Genomic DNA, 19826 nt, shown 5'->3' on the forward strand with positions numbered 1-19826 from the left:
ATCGCTGAACCCAGCCTTGCCCCACCATAAAATCTCTTAGGAGCCGGAAGCTGAGGATAAAGTCTCTTTGTGAGTATCACCAGTAGGGGGGATTGTCTCCTACAGCTCTAGCAGCAGTGCAGCGCAAGAGGCAGACAAAGGCGATACTTTTGTACAAACAGTGCGTTTTAATCTGCCTACCAGAAATCAAGCCAGATTGAGTCATAACTCTTGTGAGCTTGGATGCCTGAATTGTTCCTAATGTCTGAGCGATCCTTTTCTTCCTGCTTCTGCCAATCTGATTTGCAATCCAAAGGGGTTTGTAGCGTTAACATAAGTACATTGAATAGGTTTTGACTAATTCAGTCTCAGTTGAAAATGAGTGTGTATGTAGTGGGATATTTCTGAGAAGAAGCCTCTTGTATTGTGCTCTTCTGAGTGCAAGGTTTGTTTGAATGCTGCCATAGTCTTTATTGGACATCATAGCCATGTCTTTGAAGCACTGACGTAATAAAATCTAGTGCTGGGGGTAGGGAGCTGGTTAAATGTGAAACAAGCATAACCTCTCTACCCAACCCAGTCCCTCCAAACAGGGATCAGACTTTCAACCTTGATTCTTTACACAGTGGGAAAGAACCAGTGATTAAAGCTTCTTAAATCCTTGTAGTTGTCAAGTGTCAAAATTAATAGGCACCAATAAATGTTTTCTACAGTGGAGACAGAGGCAAAAACAGATCATCACACTGATTAGTTTTTTCTTTTGAAAAAAGGGCTGAGTTTATTGATTATTACAGGTGAGACCAGCGCATTCCTGACTTGCTGTATGATCTCAGACAAGTCACTTATTTTCAATCCTTCTGTTCCTTTTACATGCTCTGTTTGTTTTGCCTACTTAGACTGAAAGCACTTCAGGACAGAATCTGTCTCTCTGCTTTATGTAATGCAGGGCCCAACAAAGCTCTGCTTTACTTTGAGGCCTTTAGACACTGATGAAACATAAATACTTTCAAAGACAATTAGCAACACTGGCTTTGAATAGGAAGTCATAGCCTGGCCTGAGAAGGAGGAATTTTTACTGCTCTTCCCTATCTGCTGATTAATATTGTCTTGGAAAGGAAGAGACTGGGAATTTTTGCAAACTTTATAAATGTTCAAAATACTTGCACAGTTGTGGCAGACTCTGAAGGAGGTGGATTGTGAGTGGTTAGATTGCATTTGGCTGAAAATCAAATTAGCTTTATTGACACCTGTAAGCCTCAATAGCACCCAAAGCCCAGGAGAGGTTAGTAAAAATTAAAGAACTCCCTGCCCTAAGCAGACGCTCATGATTACTTATAAAATTTAACCATCAAGTGCCTCGAGGGAGAGGAGCTTGACCATGTGGTAATATTTAGGCTATAAAACAAACAAATCAAAATAGGCTTTACTTTGAAGAATTATATAAATCTTCCATTCCTTCCTTTATTTAATTTTTTATTATTTTTATCACAGTAGCACCTGAGAGTCCCAGTCAGCATAAAGAGCAAGGCAATGTACAAACCCTGCTACAAAAAGGCTGTTGTTCCTCCAAAGAGCAGTTGGTCTCAGGGCACAGTGAGAGAGGCAAATTAAGTTGTTTAAGAGGTGCCTGGTCTGACTACATTCTATAACCTTTTTCTCTCCAGAAGTTCCTGTCATCTCAGTTCTGCCAATTGATCTACTTTTTAAATTTTTTTTTTTAACTTGACTTTTTTAATAGAGTCAGACTGCATTCTGTAGTAATTAGATGAAGAACTGAGATGGGTGGAACTCTGGCAGAGACATAGGGTTAAGTATCCAGGGACTGGAAACCTCTTAACCGTGATCAGCAGCAGAAGACACAGCAAGTGAACATGCACTGATTAAGTCAGCCCTGACCTTATGGGTGTGTCAAGTAAGTGCAGTCAGAAATTCCTTCTCACTGATTTGGTGCCAGGCTGTGATGAGGAGCACCTGCAAAGATAGTCACTGTTGAAATTACCCTGGCCTTTAATTTCTTTGTTTTGAAAGCTAAAGGAAGTCCCACCAAAATTATTTCAATTAACAGAGTGACTGATGTAATCATAGAAGGGCACATTTAAGTACCGGTAGAGTATATACAGTTTGCTTCACCCCACTTCTGGTGTACAAGGAACTTTTAACATAGGTGGTGTTACTAATTATTCCACAGATGCAACACGAAAGTTGTGGTGTACGTGTTTTCACCCAGAAGATTTGTGGCTGCCAAAATGTCCTCTGTAATCAGAGAAAATATTTCTGTCATGGGAGTGGTCCAGGTTTAGATAGTCTGTTGGTATCATCATGGTGGACTGTTCTAATGCACCTTCTAGTTCACTAACATGCATTCTTAGTAGTTGTAATTATTTGAGAAATAGTACTAGGTCATTAGAGCTCCCGCTCCTCAAGGCAGGCTCATTGTTCAGTTGCCTACATGTATATAAATGGAGGTAATATCTCATAAATCCAGTGAGTTAGTGGATCTGTATAGGTTGTTAGATACGTGTTAGATAGTTGGAGAACCCTGAACCTGCACAGTGTCAAGGGCAGTTAGATGCTTTCATGCTTGGCAATGCAACTTTGCTAGAGCTAGCTAACAGGAGGTGGTGTGGGCAGCAGCACATCTGAGATCTTGCCCTTCTTTAGCATGTGGGAATGTCACCTGGAATTCACACCTGTGTGTCCTTGCAGTCATCTAATTTTTTTTGCTTTCTTCCTAAACATGTCACTATAACTGAAGCTCTTATAAATTGTGAGAAAAGGTGTAGGGTGCAGCTTCTGGCTTGGTGGTGTGAAATGAAAGTGTGCAATGGAGGTGTACAAAAGCACTTGCTCTTTGGATTTTGGTACTGTTCAGGCAGGTACTATATACTGACCTACTCTGCTTTGCCAGGACGGGCATTTCTGTGTCTGTGCAGAGGCAGATTTAGGCAACTTGGCCAGAGAGTTCAGACAGCTTCAAGGTTATGCAGCAGCTGAGTAGGAGTTTTCAGGAACAGTTTTGGACTTTAATTTTTAATTACATCCTTTTTTATTTTTTCAGTTTGGCCCTACAGTGAAATATGATTAAGGCGATACTAAAGGTTTTCCACACCAACAATTTCACCTTCAAAGGCATTTGCAGCTGTGACCTCAGACACTGTCTCTGTGTTTCACTTATTTCTCCTCTGCTGACAGAAGGAGAAATTCATGTTTGCTGTTCATAAATAGGATCACACCAGAGAACATCTCGACTCTATGTGCAGTCTCTCTGCCTGCGGTCTGTCTGCTTGATCTGCCAACCCTGAATTTTCACCTACCCACCTGATTTGAAAAGGGGCAGATATTAGATTTTTCTTTGAAATGGACTGCTGAATTAACGACTCTCTCTTCTAAGGGCCACAAATGGAAATTGGGCTAATTCCCTATGCCGTGGTGCTCAGCTCTGAATTATGTGGCAGGCACTCTAAGTGATGCATATGATATTCTTAGAAACCATTTTGATGAGGTGTCACTACATCAGCCAGGAGCAAATGCAGATGAAAGGCTCAACAGATAACAAACCAGAGGAATTCCCTTCAGTCTGAGGTTCATGTCCTCATTCAGGAGTTTTAGATTTGGAATCTGCTTGTCCTGGGTGTCATCAGAGTATATTTTGAAAGCATGGACACAGCTGCCCAGAAAATCTGAAAGGATTGCTGGTCAGCTCCTTTTTTTTTACAGGTTACAGCTGGCTTTGATGTGCTGCAAATACACCTATATGATCTATGTCCAGGTCGACAAATGTCTAGTTTAATGTTTAGCACTAGGTCCTTCATAGCCTTTCAGTCAAGGGCTTCAGTTAACATATTAATGGTAGCGGTCTTTGTGCAGGTTCAACAGCAGAAACATTGGTACATACTGGGGTAGGGAATATTTTGGCTCACCATGTTAGATATAGCCATTGGCCCCAATTTGGCAATTACTTCAGTGTGTGTGTAATTTTAAGCACATAAGTAATTCCAGTCAGTCAGGCTTGTGTTTAAAAGTGCATTGCCGACTGGGGAATTTCTGGCTCCTATAGCTGTTCAGATCTTGGCTCCCAGGAGTCTTCCTCCAAATTTAACAGCATTTCTGCTTTACTCTCCTGTGGTAGAAAAGTGGTAGCCTGCTTTGCTCTGTCAGCACAGACAGCAAATCTGCTTTAGCTACCATCGTGTGAGGATCTATCATTTATGCATTGGACAGATAACTTGATGTGAATAAACACCGTATGGTTAACTTTGAGAGGCTAAGCAATATGTATTGCTAGAGCTGATACTCATTAGCTAGGTTGCATGAAAGTGCAACCTAGCTAATTGGCAAAAAATTTACACAAGCTTTTACAAAGTTGAGCGCTTATTCCACAAAGTTCAGAAGTTTACAGAGCCTAAATAGGGCAATACAGAATAAGAACCAAGAGACATGTTAGAAATTGAATTGCTTTTGCACTGGGATTGGGAAAGAAATGTGTAAGCTCCTTTGAACTAGTTGAACTAGAACATGAATCTACATCAGCTCCATGCTATACATGAGATAAATATTGTTCAGGGCTGTAAAGGAGAAGATATCGCAGCTTAACTCTTCAGGGAGAGGAAGGACTGTTTGGGACATTTGTAGGTAAGGGAAATGTATTTAAATCTATGGTGCTATTCCTTGTCCCGATTTAAAAAAAAAAAAAAATGCATCCTTCACTTTACTGCACCCTAACCTAGATGAATGAGGGAGTTTCTCCTTTCCTCTGGGCAGTGATGTGTCGGATCTTTTATTTGTACTCACTTGTACTAGGAAATGTCTCCAGGCCATCTGCCACTTCGACCCTTGCTGTGGAAGAATCAATCTATAACAGGGAGAGAGTACTGCCTGACAGTGTAGGCCTGTCCCTTCCTTTTTAACCACATGCTTCCCTTGAAGAGCAGACTGTACAGCCTGGCCCAGGCCAAAATGGGAGAATGGCAAAAGCAACGATAGACTTACTTTTTCTGTAAGGCTGCACTTTTGCTGTTTACCAGCCAAATGTATCAGGTAAATTTACTTGCTATTTCATTAAATATGTATTTAACTCTTTCCTGTTTTCAAAACTGGCATTGCCTATACCGTTTTGGGACACGAGCCCTTTTTTACAAGAGTCTTGTTCAGTGCTAGGTTTTCCAAACCACGGACCATGCATGCCACTGCTGTACACACACATCAAACCCTTTCTCATCTCCTGGGACTTCTGACATATTCCAGCATAATTTGCCTATGGGGCAAGTTGTTCCACAGTTGCCAAAATAAGATTTCTTTTGCCTCCTGCTTAAGCATTTGAGACTGGCAACTCTCTGAGATGGGATGTGGAATTACGCGGGTCATTGGCTGATCAGTACAGGCAGCTCCTACGCTCCTGCAGTACTGCCTGGGCCTTTCAGTTGTCTGTAACTACAGAAGGCAACTTCACATCAGAGGTGGTCTGGCTAGATGAGCACCTTGTAGTCTTGGGCACCACCCTCCCCACTATGTCCTAGCTGACTTTCACATCTTCAGCTCTTCGTCCAGGCAGTGGGAAGAGGCACAAGTAGCTGGGGAGTTCTGTCAGCTGTAGCTAGTGTCTTCTCTGTCAGAAAATCCACAGCTGTTCCCAGGTGCAGCCCAAATATCTCCAAGCAAAGCAGCAAGAAATGGGGTGCAGTTTATGACAGGTGTTCATGGCTTCTATAGAATAAATGGGAGCATGTAGCTCTGTGGGTTGCATCGGACAGCACAGCCTGGTATTGCTGTCTGCTTTCCTCAGCTGTGCAGTGCTGCAGTTAAGGCTTCTGTTCATACTTAAGAGTGAGGATGATCTGAGGAGAGGTGTGTGTAAGGGTCTAGAGCATGGCTGGGACTGTGCTTATGGGGAGAGGTGGAACTGACAGGTGATATCAGTCACCTTCTGATGCCTCAGAAGGGATATCATGTTCTTCAGATCCAGAGAGAAGCAGTATCTTCACTGATTGCCTTGTCCCACTGCCAGGATGAGGCTATAACAAGTACATGGCTTGGTAATAGGAGGAGTTGCAGAAGGGGCCCAGGAGTCCAAGCAGGTGGTACAGCTGGTGATGACAGGCTCAGTCTGTGGGAACACTATGTGTGCTGGAGATATAGCCAGGGAGAACTCATTTTAGCAGGAGCTGGGCAGACTCATGGTCACATGGGCTCTGGCTCAGCTGTACAGCCTGAGCTTTAGGAAGCTGAGAGGGCAAAGTTTTCAGAACTTGCATATTGCAGCTAAGTGACTCTACAGCACACTGACTCCCTTTCCTGGGGCCAACGAGGTGTTCTCACAGTCCTGTTTCTGCAAGGATCGCAAAACAGAGGACAAAATCCCCCAAAACTTCTAATCTGAAAGTGTATTTGGAATTGGCTCAGGAATTGAGCAAAGACTCAGTTTGAGTATTTGACATGAAATGTTCACTTCTGGCTAATGCTATTTCTGTTACATCCCTCCTTCAGAGCATGATTTAAGAGGACTCTCTGGTAGAAAGGCACTGCCACTTGCTGACTCTGCGTTAGCTCCTGCAGCATTTTGAATGCTGCTTAATTCCCCTGTGAAAAGAATTGACACAACCAATCCCCATGAACTCTTCAGACTTGACAGAAACACAAGTGAAGAGGTTGATCCATAATAATTAGGAAATTGGGATCAAAAGCAGGAAGGCTTAGCCCAAACTGTTTTGCTCAGAGGCAATGCTGCAGCTTATAATATACAACTTAATTACTAGAGAACATCATTTCTGCAAGTGAAGGCAGTTTCCAGAGTGGAAAAGCTGCTATAAATATAGTTCTAAATTCTACTCAAATTAGGTTAGGAGACTGTGAGTTTGAATAGTATTTAAAAGAGCAAAAGGAGAATCTCATGTAGTGTTGTCCTATTTCTGGCGTCACTCCTCAGTGGAAAGGCCATTGTCACCCATCTGGTCTCATATGTTGTTCAGAAACAAGAAATAAAGAACAAGACAGAAATGGTGTTCCTTAAAATCCTTTTCCAAACAGAAATCGTTGTCCTACTTTAGAGCAGTGGCAGGCATCTTCAGTTCAGGGCCGTGGTTGCTCTGTCAAAGGCATACTGAACTATGTTTTCTACGAACAGTCCTTTTTTATGTCTCAGATACTGTGTTAATAAAAGGCTAAACTGCAGGAGAGATTCATCCTCCCCCACACTTTTTGCTGCTTTTCCTCTTACTTTATACACTTACTTTACACTCTATGCACTCTGTACAGTGGAGCCCAGACTCATAGGACAGATGTGAATTTAAGATTTAGGTTTTTTTATATATTCTGTGTGAATAGTCTGACAAATGCAGAGGATCCACATATCTTAGCATTTGTTTTCCTTTTTCTTTGTCTCATACGACACCTAGCTTCACTGAGGATTAGCTGTCAACAGCCATTACACAGCAGTGAGTTAGATACAAGAGTTGCCGAGTTATATAATGATGTAAAGATTTGCAGACTCAGTAAGTCATACCTCCTCATGACTAGAGGGGTTTTTTGGCCTTCTGGCTATATAGTCTATATTAAACTTTTTTCAGGGCAGTGATTAAAGTAGTATTACTGAAGGAATTTTAGCATGGAAATTTCCTGGTACCTTAGGGATTTTTCCAGAACAAACATTACTAAATTGCTGGCTCGTCACTGGAAAAATGTGTCGCAGAATCACAACTGTGGACTTTTACTTTGTTTTAATCAGAGAGAGAGACCATTACAGTTTGTCATGTTTATATCCTATGTGCTGTGGGGGTAGAGCATCCATTACATGGCCGTAAAGTAATAGTAATTCTCTGCCTCTAAATTCTCTTGACAGAAAAGTGCTAGAACATTCTAGCTCTGGATTTGCTTTTTTGTCCTTTTTAGGGTTGTGTGTGTGTGTGGTTTGCATTATCACTTCTTTCATATTTTACCTCATAGGATGCAGGTTCATCAGCACTTTGAGGCTTTACTGTCATTTTCCTCTGTGTGGCAGGTCTTTTTTTCAGTGCTTGTTGGAGTCTATTTTTTTCTGCTGTGGTCAAGCATCAATATCAAGCATCTTTGAATAGAACAACATAAACACCTAATGTAAACATTTCAGCAGATAAAAAAATCTCAACTGAGAGGAGGAAAAAAGGGTCAAGGTCACAAAGCCAAATCCACAAAGTTATGTAGGTGGTGTGAATTAGAGCATCACTGTGTCTAACTGTTTAGTTCATGGTGGCCAGAGCATAATCCATGTCCTTGAGTTAGGCACCTGCACGATAAATGTGATGTAGAGATACCCAAGGTGCTTTAGCATTGGCTAATTGGCTTTTCAGCGTGGATTATAACACAGAGCATTTCATGCTCATGACAGTAGAGTTAGCTTGTGTTATGCTGCCTGAAGCTGGAGGAAGGCTTTTACTTTCTGTTGTTCCACTTTATATAAGATGAATCAAGACTCTGGGCTAAGAGGGTGAGAGCAAAGGAATGACTTACTAATTGAAAGACTCGGACACCCACCCTTTGCCCATTCCTCTTCACCTCACCTCACCTTTGCTAGTGTGCACTTGCAGGTCATTAGGTTCAATTAAGTTCATCACTGGCTAGAAAGCAATGATTAGGCATTTCTTAAACTAGAACATGTTTAGATAGACTGTAACATAAGAAAGTAACCAGAGTAACATTAATGTTTTGTCTAAAGCTGGAGCCACTAGAGCTGGGTGAAAGTTGAAACATTTTCTGGTGAAGTGGTATCCCACTGAAGTCTGTAAGACAGAATTCTGTCTTCAAATTAGTGGGAACAATATTCTATCCCTTATCTTTTATGCATTCTTTTGGCCTTTGATATTGCATACTATTTTGATTAGCAAGTGATTTCACATCAATGTGTTCAGCATATAAGGAGCTTGTTATATAGCGGTAACATGTTGGTTGCATGTTGTCTAAAGGTATTTACATTTTGTAACATATGCAGCAAGTTCTTAAGGGGGGAAATGCTTTTGTTTATGTTCATTCATGGTTGATATTTTCCTTTTGTCATTGCAAGCAGCAGATGAAGGGATGCAAATGTATATGTTCAGTAGTAAAACTGTCCAGGTCTGAGCTGTGACAAATTATACAACAGGTAGTGATCAGGGGAAAAAAAAACAACAAACAACCCACAACCTAGAATATGTGTCATGTTAGCACTGTCTTTTAAGTGAGAATCTAGTTGCCTTCTAGAGTAAGTTATGACTACTCTGAATTTTACCCCTTACAAATGACCGCTTTAGGCAGAATCCTCCCCATTGTGCAACATCATCTTACTAACAAACATTCCCATATTACTTTGGTGCTCTGTGACAGGTTAAACCTTGTGGAAATGGAGCAAAGAAATGTTACCATTGCTTTTCATCCATTCATAAACTGATGACAATTTATGAAATTGGAGAAAAGCCCAAACGATAGCCTGCAAGTCTAGTCAGAAGTAAGAAAAGTAGAGGCAGAATGCATAGCAGGACATTTCTGGCACATGTGCGTATGCTGTGATTCTGTGATGCAGGCTCTGGCTACAACAATACGCATAAGGAACAGTTGGAGGGATTAGTTACACTATAAACAAGATTTTGCCCATCTCTCAGAATTTCATGTGGTTTTTATTTGACTGAGACCATGCTCTGTAGTCTGACTGAGATTAGAGGCCTTTTTGTAACTTTGAAAGGCAAAGATCTTGGAGGAAAGATGAGATGAGATCATGAGTTGTATCTTTGCCATGATTTTTGGCAGTATTTTGCAGAATTATTTTGCATATGGATTGTACCAGCTCTGTCTCTCTTTCAGACTTACATTTCAATGGCTCTGTAGTACATGTTGAAGCCGGCAAGGAAGTCAAGAGGGTGTATCAGCAGGCACTATCTTGTTACATGTAATTTTATGAACAACCATTTTGATTATTTATCTTAGTGGTGATGCTTATGCTGTTCCAGAGACCATTTTTCTTCACTTGGTAGAGACCAAAGTATGTGTCACAAAATAGTTAGAGTAGTTGCTATAACCATGAGTAAAAAGGTTTAGTCCTTGCTCCACAGTGCAGGAAATTTGGAAAAAGAAAATAATAAAAAAAATCCCCAAGTGTTTTAACCGCTCAGGCTATTGGATAGAGAAGGATAAATACACCTCTGTTGTCCTTTATGTGAAACTTGGTCTGATAAACATGTTTACAAGTGCTTTCTGTGTTTAGGCCTGCAGGTGAAAAAAAATACAGGGAAATACCCTGAGAATCTAAGTAGATCTTGGGTTACTGAACAATTCAGAAGTATTAAGATACAAGCAGTTTTACATATTCCTGTTCGCAAAAACATAGGCCCAAGCAATGCTAGGCAGCAGCTCAAGGGGATTTTAGGAAGTTGGTAGCAAATAAATATCACTCAGGCACCTAAAAGTAGCAAATGGATACCTGGTTTTACTGATTTACACCCAAGTGCCTACCATGCTAGCCAAGTAACGGTTGGCATGGCCACACTGGGAAGCTACTGTGCTATGAGTGAGGCAGCATGAGTTCTGTCCTAACTATTGCCGAGGGCCTGCTGTATGACTTTATACTTGCTGATATTTTATTTCTCCTTCCAAAACAGGAAAAGGGGGAGATTTCTGGACTTTTATCATGTTTCCTTCTCAAATTGCTCTAGGTACAGTTTGTCATCCCAAGATAAACTTCTCAAAACCTTGCTTGCCACTGGGGAGAGAGAATTCATTTGAACAGGCATAGTTTGTGTGTGCATCTGGTGTATGCAACTTTGTCCTGTGTTCATAACAGAATTGTGTGGCATAAGGGTTTTGCAAGTAGCTAGTAACGTTTTTATGAAAACAGGTTAAATACATTGCTTGTTTTAAAATGCATTCTCTGGTTGATCCCTAGGAGAGAATGCAGCAATTCTCCCCGTGTGCTCATGCTGTTTAGTTTTTGCTAAATATAAGGAAAGCAGATTATGGCTTTTAAGAGCTAAGTTTTGGCTTTTCTGCAGGTCTGTGTGTGGGGCGACGTTGCTTTGGTGCATTGAGTACAAAAATGTTTAGCTTAAAAGCGTGCCTAAATAGGTTTAATACACAAGCTTCAATAGTCATATAGGTAGCTATTTTAGTTCAGTTTAAGCCTAGCAAAAGTAACACATACAAACCAGAAGCAAAAGAGGTCATGCAGCCTTTTGTACTTATTTAAGTAAGTGCATTGGCTTAAATTAAATTAGTGCAACCTTTTTTTTAATGCAAGCAATGGCTGAGTTAAATACTGCTATCAGCTGGAGAAGGAAAATTGTCAGTATCAGTACCTTACAAGTGGCATGGCTTACTTTATCAGTAATGCAATAATGGAAGGATTGGGGATTAGAAGTTCCAGAGAGGCTGCGCTTCCTCCCACAATTGTTCTCTGTAATAGAGGAAGGGGGTAAACCCAGACTGATTTTGTCCAGATGGACTCAGAACATTGTACGGCGAGAGGCTACAATAAGCAGTTTAACACTCATTAATTGGAAGGTATTTATAAGAACTCCCTTCTCAAATTTAACTCTGAAGTAACCGGAAGCCTACAAGTTCTCATACATTTATTTACTGCTAGAATTCCTATTACGGATCACTGTCTTGTAAAACCACTTCTCCTGGAAGAACAGTCACTAGACCATTCTCCTGAGAGTTATGGCTATTGACTACCAGTTTGAAAACAAGTCCATGCCTGAGCGTTCTCTTTGTTTTCTGGCATCCAAGCTTTCTTCTTTCATGTGTATGAGCTATTGCACATGGTAATGTTAGGATAAAATAGCATAACACAAGCCACAGGGCTCTGCACACTACTTAGTCAGCACACATGACCTCATCAGCTTTTCATATAGTTTCCAAAGGGCATTTAATTTCTAGTGTAATCCTAGGCAGTTCCTGTTTAAGTGGAACACATAGATTGAAGTCAGCCTGTAATTTCTAGTGCTGATAGTTCCAGCAGGGTTGTTGAGCTGCATTTATGTAGACATTGAAAGAAAGCAGTGACATAGAACACGCGCTATTCTTGCGGTCTTCACTTGCCCTGACATAGCAGAATTCACATTTTTTCAAGGAAGTATTCTGTAGAGTTCCAAACAGCTATATTGCTGAGCTTTAATTGTCTCCTATTCTTAAAATAGAAACCATTAGAAACTAATGTTGTAGTGCTTTTTTCTTTTTTAACTGATCAGTCTAATCTCTAGCCTGCAGCCATTGTTAAACTCCTAATAAAAAAGTGCAATATAAGTTAGCCAGCAATTTTTCTTAAATTCAGAGAAAGTAATTAAACAATTCCTTTTTTCAAGGCACTTGATACTGCATTTGGTGGGGAAAACTACATTCTCAGAAACATTTCCATAGTATATATTTTTGTATTTACCTTTGGCTTAGCATAACAAATGCCTTATTGAGGGTGGCTTTTCCATTTTAGAGAGAAAACATAAGTGGACCATATAATTGTATTATAAAATAACTAGAAAAGATAGTTTGTGTGCATGTAAGGTGTGTATTTGCTTAACCTTATCTAGTGTAAACAGTTTTCCAGTACAAGAGTTGGGGTTTTTGTAGCTAGTTTACATTCCCATAATGCATTTCCCAAGATGTCCTTAGCATGTGCAAAGGATGACAAATATCAGTACTTCATACAACTATATTTAATAAGTTATTACAGAAAAAAATAAAGTCCAAACTACAAAGTTTAAGCAGTTGTAAGCAATAGCAGCATTGAGCTCCATGTTTAGTCACAGTACTGCAGTTCCATACAAGCATTAGTCCAAGCCAAAAAGGAAGAAGCCTTGTTAGAATTACTAGCAAAAACAATCTAAGAGAACATGTAATAAAAGATACAGTACATTTAAAATTAGTTGAAAAACAAGTACAGAGATCTTAGCTGTGAATGCTCTAAAAGTTATGTCCATTATTTTGACAGTAAAATTACAAATATCTAATACTTTATACCCCAACAGAACTACGTCCAGGAGAAAAAAAAAAAAAAAAGAGCCAAAATTATCTCTTATTAGCACCCCGGTTTTCTACTTACTGCTAAACTTTTTCTCATGTAAATTTGAGTGTGTCAGAATTATGTGACCAATGTGATTTCTGACCAGCTACCCATTTGGGGTATAGAGTAGTCACTAACATGAATATAAAATACTCTGTGGTATGATAGAACACTATAGCAGCAGAGATTGAGAAGTTTGTCTGGTTTAAAAAAAAAGAAAGAAAGGAAGGAAAAAGAAAAAGGGTTTAGCTGACATCATACAAACTAGCATAAAAGCAACTACATACAAGCCAGATTAAACAAAAGAGACATTTCTACAAATCCGTGACTAATCTTTCACTCATACCTTGCAAGTAGAGATGTCACAATACTGAAATATTAACATGGGAGCTTTTCCCAGTTAAGCGCCTTTTTTTTTTTTCTTTTTTTTTTTTCTTTTTTTACTACTCTAACAGATAGTGAAATCAGCAAAGTTATTTGCTAACTGCGTATTTGCAATACAATTTGTTTTAGCCCATGCCTTGCTAGCAGGCTATAAAATACAAGCATGTAGGCAGAAATATAAGCATAAACTTTGTACCACTTAGCAGGAATTTTTTTATTCCCTCTTCATTCCTTAATCTCCTTTGTTTGCAATTTGTGTACATTCCAACCAGTAGTACCTAATTTGAGTCTAAATTTTACTTCACTATTTGATCTAGTCTATACATTACTTACAGAACTGAACACACAGAGGATACACAATAGACCAACTCTGGACACATTTCTTTCCGCAAGTTACAGATGAGCCACTCTAACACTCTAGCATAAGTTAGTCTAAAAGGTCATCAATAACTTGTTGAAGTAACTGTTTTGTCTAGAGAAAGTAATTGTATGCCCTGTTTACGCAACACCAGTTTTAGTCTGGATTGTTTCAGGTGCCAGAACAGAGAGTCACTGGCTTCAGGAAGGGGTTTCTTCTGGCTGCATAGGGAAACAAAGGTGATGTATATGGAGGTGAAGTGAAAGGTGTTTTGATACTGGCACTTGGTATTGCCAATACAAAAGAAAAAAAGGACAAAGACACAAGAGAGGCAGAGAAGAACGGAGAAAGACAAAGAAGCTGAACAGATGTTCAGACATGGTGGCAATATGGGTTACTGCATTGCTACCAGGAAATGGACATACATTACTTTGCATTAACTAGGCAGCTACCAACACTATGTGGTAACTTCGTTAGAAAATGATGTGGGTACCTACAGTCTGCTCCATGCTGCCACTGAGAAACGTATGCAGGAAGGAAGTTGTGCAGGAAAGGGTCAATTTAATTAAATAAATAACACTGTGGCAAAATACAATGAAGAATATATATTTTAGGAGGTTCAATCTAAGACTATTGAAAAGAGAGTTTATTGAGTTCATGACAAGAAAAGTAATGGAGCATTATGCTGAATGGGCAGGGTCAAAAACCCATTGTTTCAATAGATTTAGTTCCTTATAACGGCAATAGTATTTCATCAACACTGGTGGTGTATAAATCTAGACAGTGAACTGGTACTGTGACATCCCTATTATCTCCCTAAATCATTTTGATAAAGGAAAAGGCTTTTCAAAATATCACATTTTTTCTGCTTCATTCTGTCATTTTATTGCCCAATTCTTTGTTACAATTTTCCAATCACTTTACATAACCAACCATTTTCATCATTGCCACACTATTGTAAACCACATCAGCAAGTTAATACATAAAGCTTTGCATTTCAAAAAACTAGACACTTTAGTAACAATATTACAAAGATTTTAGCTTCAAAAATAACTGAAAATGAAAAAAATAAACTTTTAAAGAATTAGCATCATAAAATTAATTTATTCCAAGTAAAAATACAAAATAATATTAATGACATTGACCAGATATGAAAGTCTCTCCCAGAAACAACTATATTAATGGTTGAGAAAGCACTCCTTAAAGAAAATACGAAATAAAAATGAAAAATATGTAAATATGTTTAATTTTTTTCTTAGCAAAAAATCTTTCTAAAAATAACAATGAAAATTTGTCTCAGTACAAAGGCTACATTACTATTGAAAAAATACCAGCATGAAGAAAAGGTACATATTTGACAGTAGAAAAATGATTTTAGTGAATCACAATGTCTAAAGTCTGCAATGAAAATAAATCTGCAATAAAGATTTATGCCTTTTTTCTTTTCATTTTTCTTTTTTTTTTATACAAACAGTACAAACAGTATTGCACATAACAACAAATAGTCGAGGTTAGGTTAGCCTTCAAAAAAATCGACTAGTTCAAGTCTCACATCAGAAAAGGCCACAATAGGACCTGTTGTACCCAGGGGCTTCTTAGTCAAGTTGCAGTTCAGAACTCCATATTTTAAAAAATAACTTTTTTTGAAGGACCCTCTTTTAATATAACATATTAACAACTCAGGGGCACATTCATTTACAAAACAAAAGGGAGCATGTCATAATTTAATAAACTAAAAAAAGTTCTCTTTAAAAAAATACAAACAGAAGAACTCTCACAATTCTGGTCAGTCGTGCATAATCACACTTGATTATAAATATACAAATTAAGGGAAAATATTTTTTCACCTTCTATTCACAACTTTCAGCACCAAATAGAGTTTGTGTTTACACCTGTTCTTTATGATGATTTTGTTTTAGATTTAATCCAACATTATCATTTTCCAGCTTCTCTCTCTCTCTCTTTCTCTCTGGGGGTATTTTTCTACATGAAAGAGGGGTATTTCTTCAAAAAGGTTTACTTTCACATAATTAGGTAGATTTCTGTAGGTTAGCTATGATCTTTAATATTACAGTTATAAAGCTCTAACTTCTTCATTTTCAAAAAAACTCAAATAAGCATGAAAAAAATAAAGTTACCCATCTGTTAAATCATTTTTCTTGCAGAATTAAATTAATATATATTTTTCTGAATAAACTTACTTAGAAAATATCATTTTCTTTCCTATATTTCAAAATTGAGGTATTGCAAAAGATCATGTCAGTCAGAAAGCATGCCTTTTTCTTTAAAAAAAATCATCAGCCGACTGTTGAAAACTGTCTAGATACAAAAAGTAGTGCATAACAAAATGTCTTGTACAGATGAAAAAAAACAGAAAAGACACCTGGGCTGGGAAAAGCAATATCACAAAAAAGCCCAGAAGTAACTTCAAAAGGGATAATTATAATAAGCATTTTAAACCAGTAAAAAACTATTTTTCTTTTTTTTTTTTTTTCCAAAAACAGAAAAAATCCTTTCAAAGCCAATACTCGCAACTAAACATTGGGAAAAACAACTTACTAAATTAGACACAAACAAGGACATCACAACAAACAAAACCCAGAACATTTAAATCTACTATGCGGTGTCATATCCAGTCAGATTGTCCCCAGAACTGCAAAAACAAAGGAGGAAAAAGAAAAAAAATAGTGTACACATTCTCACAATCATTAGTATACCAAGTGTGTTTTTATTTATATGCTATCTGCAGCCCCATAGTTCATGCTAAAAAAATGTCCACTGTGTTAGCAGGTCTTAATTGTATTCAAGCTTCACAGGATACATCCAGGGATTAGAGAGATAACGCCACATCCACAGAGCAGACATCTCATGTTACTTTTATATGCAGACATTTCTTTAGCACCACTTTTTTTCCTAACTTTCTTAAATGTGCCTAGTTTATTAGTTTGACAGACTATCTAATCGGTAGTGTATGTACGCTAGCATGAGCTCTTTGGTTTTCTGGACAAGGTCTGCAGCTACGTAAATGATGCAAGCATTAGGAGAGAGATTGTAACTAAGAGCTCATTTCTGTTTATGTACCTGTTATGAACTGTCAAAAATGTGTTAATGTTGGATACAGAGGCTTTAACAGTTAAGTTTGATCACAGTACTAGACATAATCACTTTACTATATAAAATAAATTGCACAATATATAACAGAGCACCGCAAAGTACTTCATCTACCATCCACAAATTTGTTTTAAGAGTATCCTACAGCTAGTTTTTATATTTGTTGTAATATAGGTCATTCTGTAATGGGCTGATCCTAATTTCAGAAGCATTACATTTACTGAGGCATGCCTTCCTCCAGTCAGTAATCAATTTTTTTTTGTTACTGAGTATTTTGTAGCCTACGTAGATTCATAATTTGTGCATTGTGGGCAGGTTTTATATTAGACATATATAAAATTTATTGCATGCAGCAACCTGATTAAGTAAACATGCAGTCAAAAAATATTGACCTTCCTTGGAAGCTTTTCTGTATGCTATACTGATCTCCTTTCAGCAGCCATCACTATTTTAATCACATATTCATTTTTTAATTGATACCCTAGCCTGAATAGAGTATTATGGTATTAGTAATACCATTTTAATAGCAGCAAAAGCTATTGCAGCATACATTTACATAACACTAAAAGACCTAACAAAAAACAAACAAAAAAACCAAACACAACAAAACAAACAAAATAAAAACCCTCAGCAAAACAAAAGAAAAAAGTCTGATCCAGCTTATGAGGTATCATCCTTACAAGTCAAAATGGAGAGCAACTAAAGGCTTATTTTCTTTAAGGGTTATTACTACTCTAAATGACCCAAACTAATGATTGCTGAATATCTGTTTAAGTTTTTGCTACATCTGCCACCTACTTGTGAATATTACCTTTGGTAAGTCATCTGCTAGGGGCAAGTCTAAATTTCTGAAAATAAGTGCATGCTCCAGTTTAAAAATAAAAATAATTATAATAAAAAAATCTTCATCACATACACATCAACCCAGTGAAGGCTGATGAGAATGGCAGTCTACATAATGTCACTAGTGACAAGTCTTGTGTAGGAAATTAAGGTACCAAGCAGATGTTTGTGTGAATCAAAGTGCAAAATCAGTACAGTTACACTCTGCCGGTTGGTATTATACTGGACACTGAGTTCAGTAATGTGACTGTAAATAATAATAATAGTAATAAAAAGACCCATATCTTCATTAAAGTCGAGGACGAATGCACAGATTTCCAGAACACTAAGCCCTGAGGCAGCGCGCTCTTTTCACTCGATTTTTATCTACTCCAGTACTTGTTGCTGGGTAAGGCCTGGGGTTCAGCTCCAGCGGAACGGGACGTGGCGGGGCCGGTCACCTCCCTCCTTTACCAGTGGTTTGTGGAACTCTCGCCCAGCACGAGAGTGTATGCTTGCCCAGCAGTATTCACAGTAATACTGCAAACAGGTAACATTGGCACAAAAGAATGGAGCAAATTTTCCACCACAGCGAGTGCCCTGGCATTCGTCACACATCTGATCATCCAGCACATATGGCTTCACTTCCACCTGCACCAGGAAGACGAAAAATAACTGTAAGAAGATTACATAGTTTTGCTATGTATGAACAGAAGGAACAATATTTTAATTCTTTTGACTCTGTTGAAGGTTTTCAACTGATCCTGGATTAACCCAAAGAGGTTGGTAGTTAAATTTTCATACCAATCACTTTACTTGTCAGAAAATCTCAAGAAAGAAGAGCGTGCTTTGGTAACTATTCAACATTTCTTGGAAAAGGTAGGTATGTGAAAGTACTAAGGTGGAAGTACAGTACAAATAGCATCTCTAAGGATTTTGCTGCTGTCTAAGAAACCTCCAGGAATGTGAATACAGTCGTTACAGGGGCAGGGCAAGAGAGAGCAGCATTTAGGAAGAAAAATGATAAAGAACAAAATTATATTTCTAAACTCCAGAGATCTGGTGAGTTTCAGAGGTTTTTTCCAGAGAGGTTTTTTTGTTTCTTTGTTTTTTGTGAACTGCAAAATGCAGGACCAGACTAATAAATGAAGAGAAGATTCAAGTTAAACAAGATTAAATGCACTTGCATTAAATATTCTGCCTTATGCTGGCAAAAATCGCTATCTAAAGATTTTTAGCTCTAGAAGTGTAGTAAGATTTCACAGTTGTTCCAACTATGGCCTTGCCATCAATTACAAATAGGCTGGAGAGCTGCTGAGACTTGTCCTACACTCAGTTCCAAACATCTTAGGACTGGAATTCTTGTTTTTAAAGTACTTGTGCCAAACACAGCAGTATTTTGATGCGTGACTAGGCGCTTGCAATAATACTATTGCAGAAGTTGACAACATGCAAGTTCTCTCCTGTGTGCTTGTTCCTAAGAATCAAGCCTACACATTTAAATTGAGTGTTTATTCATTCTGGGGAAATCATTAGTTTATGCATGTGTAATTTTTACAGCTCTATGATGCTATTTATAAAGCGGTTTAAGTACAGTCAACTGCATTAAAAGAGATAGAAAAAATTGACATATACATACTTCTGTTATAAATAATTTTGCTGTAACTGCACAAGCGCTAGTCTGGCAAAATTTGTATATTGCAAGGAAAACTTGACTCCAGTAACTATGCTTAAATACATACACTACTAAAGAAACACAGAATGAGATATTAAGTTGAAAAACAAGAAATGTATTATACAAAAAAGCTTTATGCTGAGTTGTACTTCAGCTTATCCTGATCACATTTCAACAAATGTTACTCGTTTGAAGTAAAGCTTATATAGTGAATTATATTTCTTGCCTATGGAACAGCTAGAACTGCCAATTTATTTTTTTTTAAATTACACTGTACTACTAGTATTGCACGGAACAAGTCTGAATAACTGCCATTGTGCATATCAGATGCCCTACCACTAAAATTAGAAGCATCGTGTAAAATAAAACAGCACTGTCTCAAATGAAATTGGAAGAAAGCAGGTCCAGTGTCCAGCACATCTCTAGATCCCCACCTACTCACATTTCCAAAGCATGAATTGTGAAGGTCTGAAGTAGATTCTCTCTCTCACTCCTTTTCTTGT

At 38.2% G+C, this 19826-nt stretch overlaps 1 protein-coding gene across 4 annotated transcripts in view; it reads right to left on the reverse strand.

The window, feature by feature from the left end:
* Nucleotides 1-17872: 17872 nt before the first annotated feature.
* Nucleotides 17873-19826, reverse strand: part of CPEB3 (cytoplasmic polyadenylation element binding protein 3) — an 86858-nt gene continuing 84904 nt past the window's right edge. For all 4 annotated transcript variants that reach the window (XM_050899216.1, XM_050899220.1, XM_050899219.1 and 1 more), the window contains one exon: nucleotides 17873-18299. In XM_050899216.1, the coding sequence (XP_050755173.1) occupies nucleotides 18072-18299 (228 nt within the window). In that variant the 3' untranslated portion in view covers nucleotides 17873-18071. The remainder of the gene's footprint in view (nucleotides 18300-19826) is intronic.

This window comes from Gymnogyps californianus, chromosome 6 (assembly GCF_018139145.2).
Source record: "Gymnogyps californianus isolate 813 chromosome 6, ASM1813914v2, whole genome shotgun sequence".
NCBI lineage: Eukaryota > Metazoa > Chordata > Aves > Accipitriformes > Cathartidae > Gymnogyps > Gymnogyps californianus.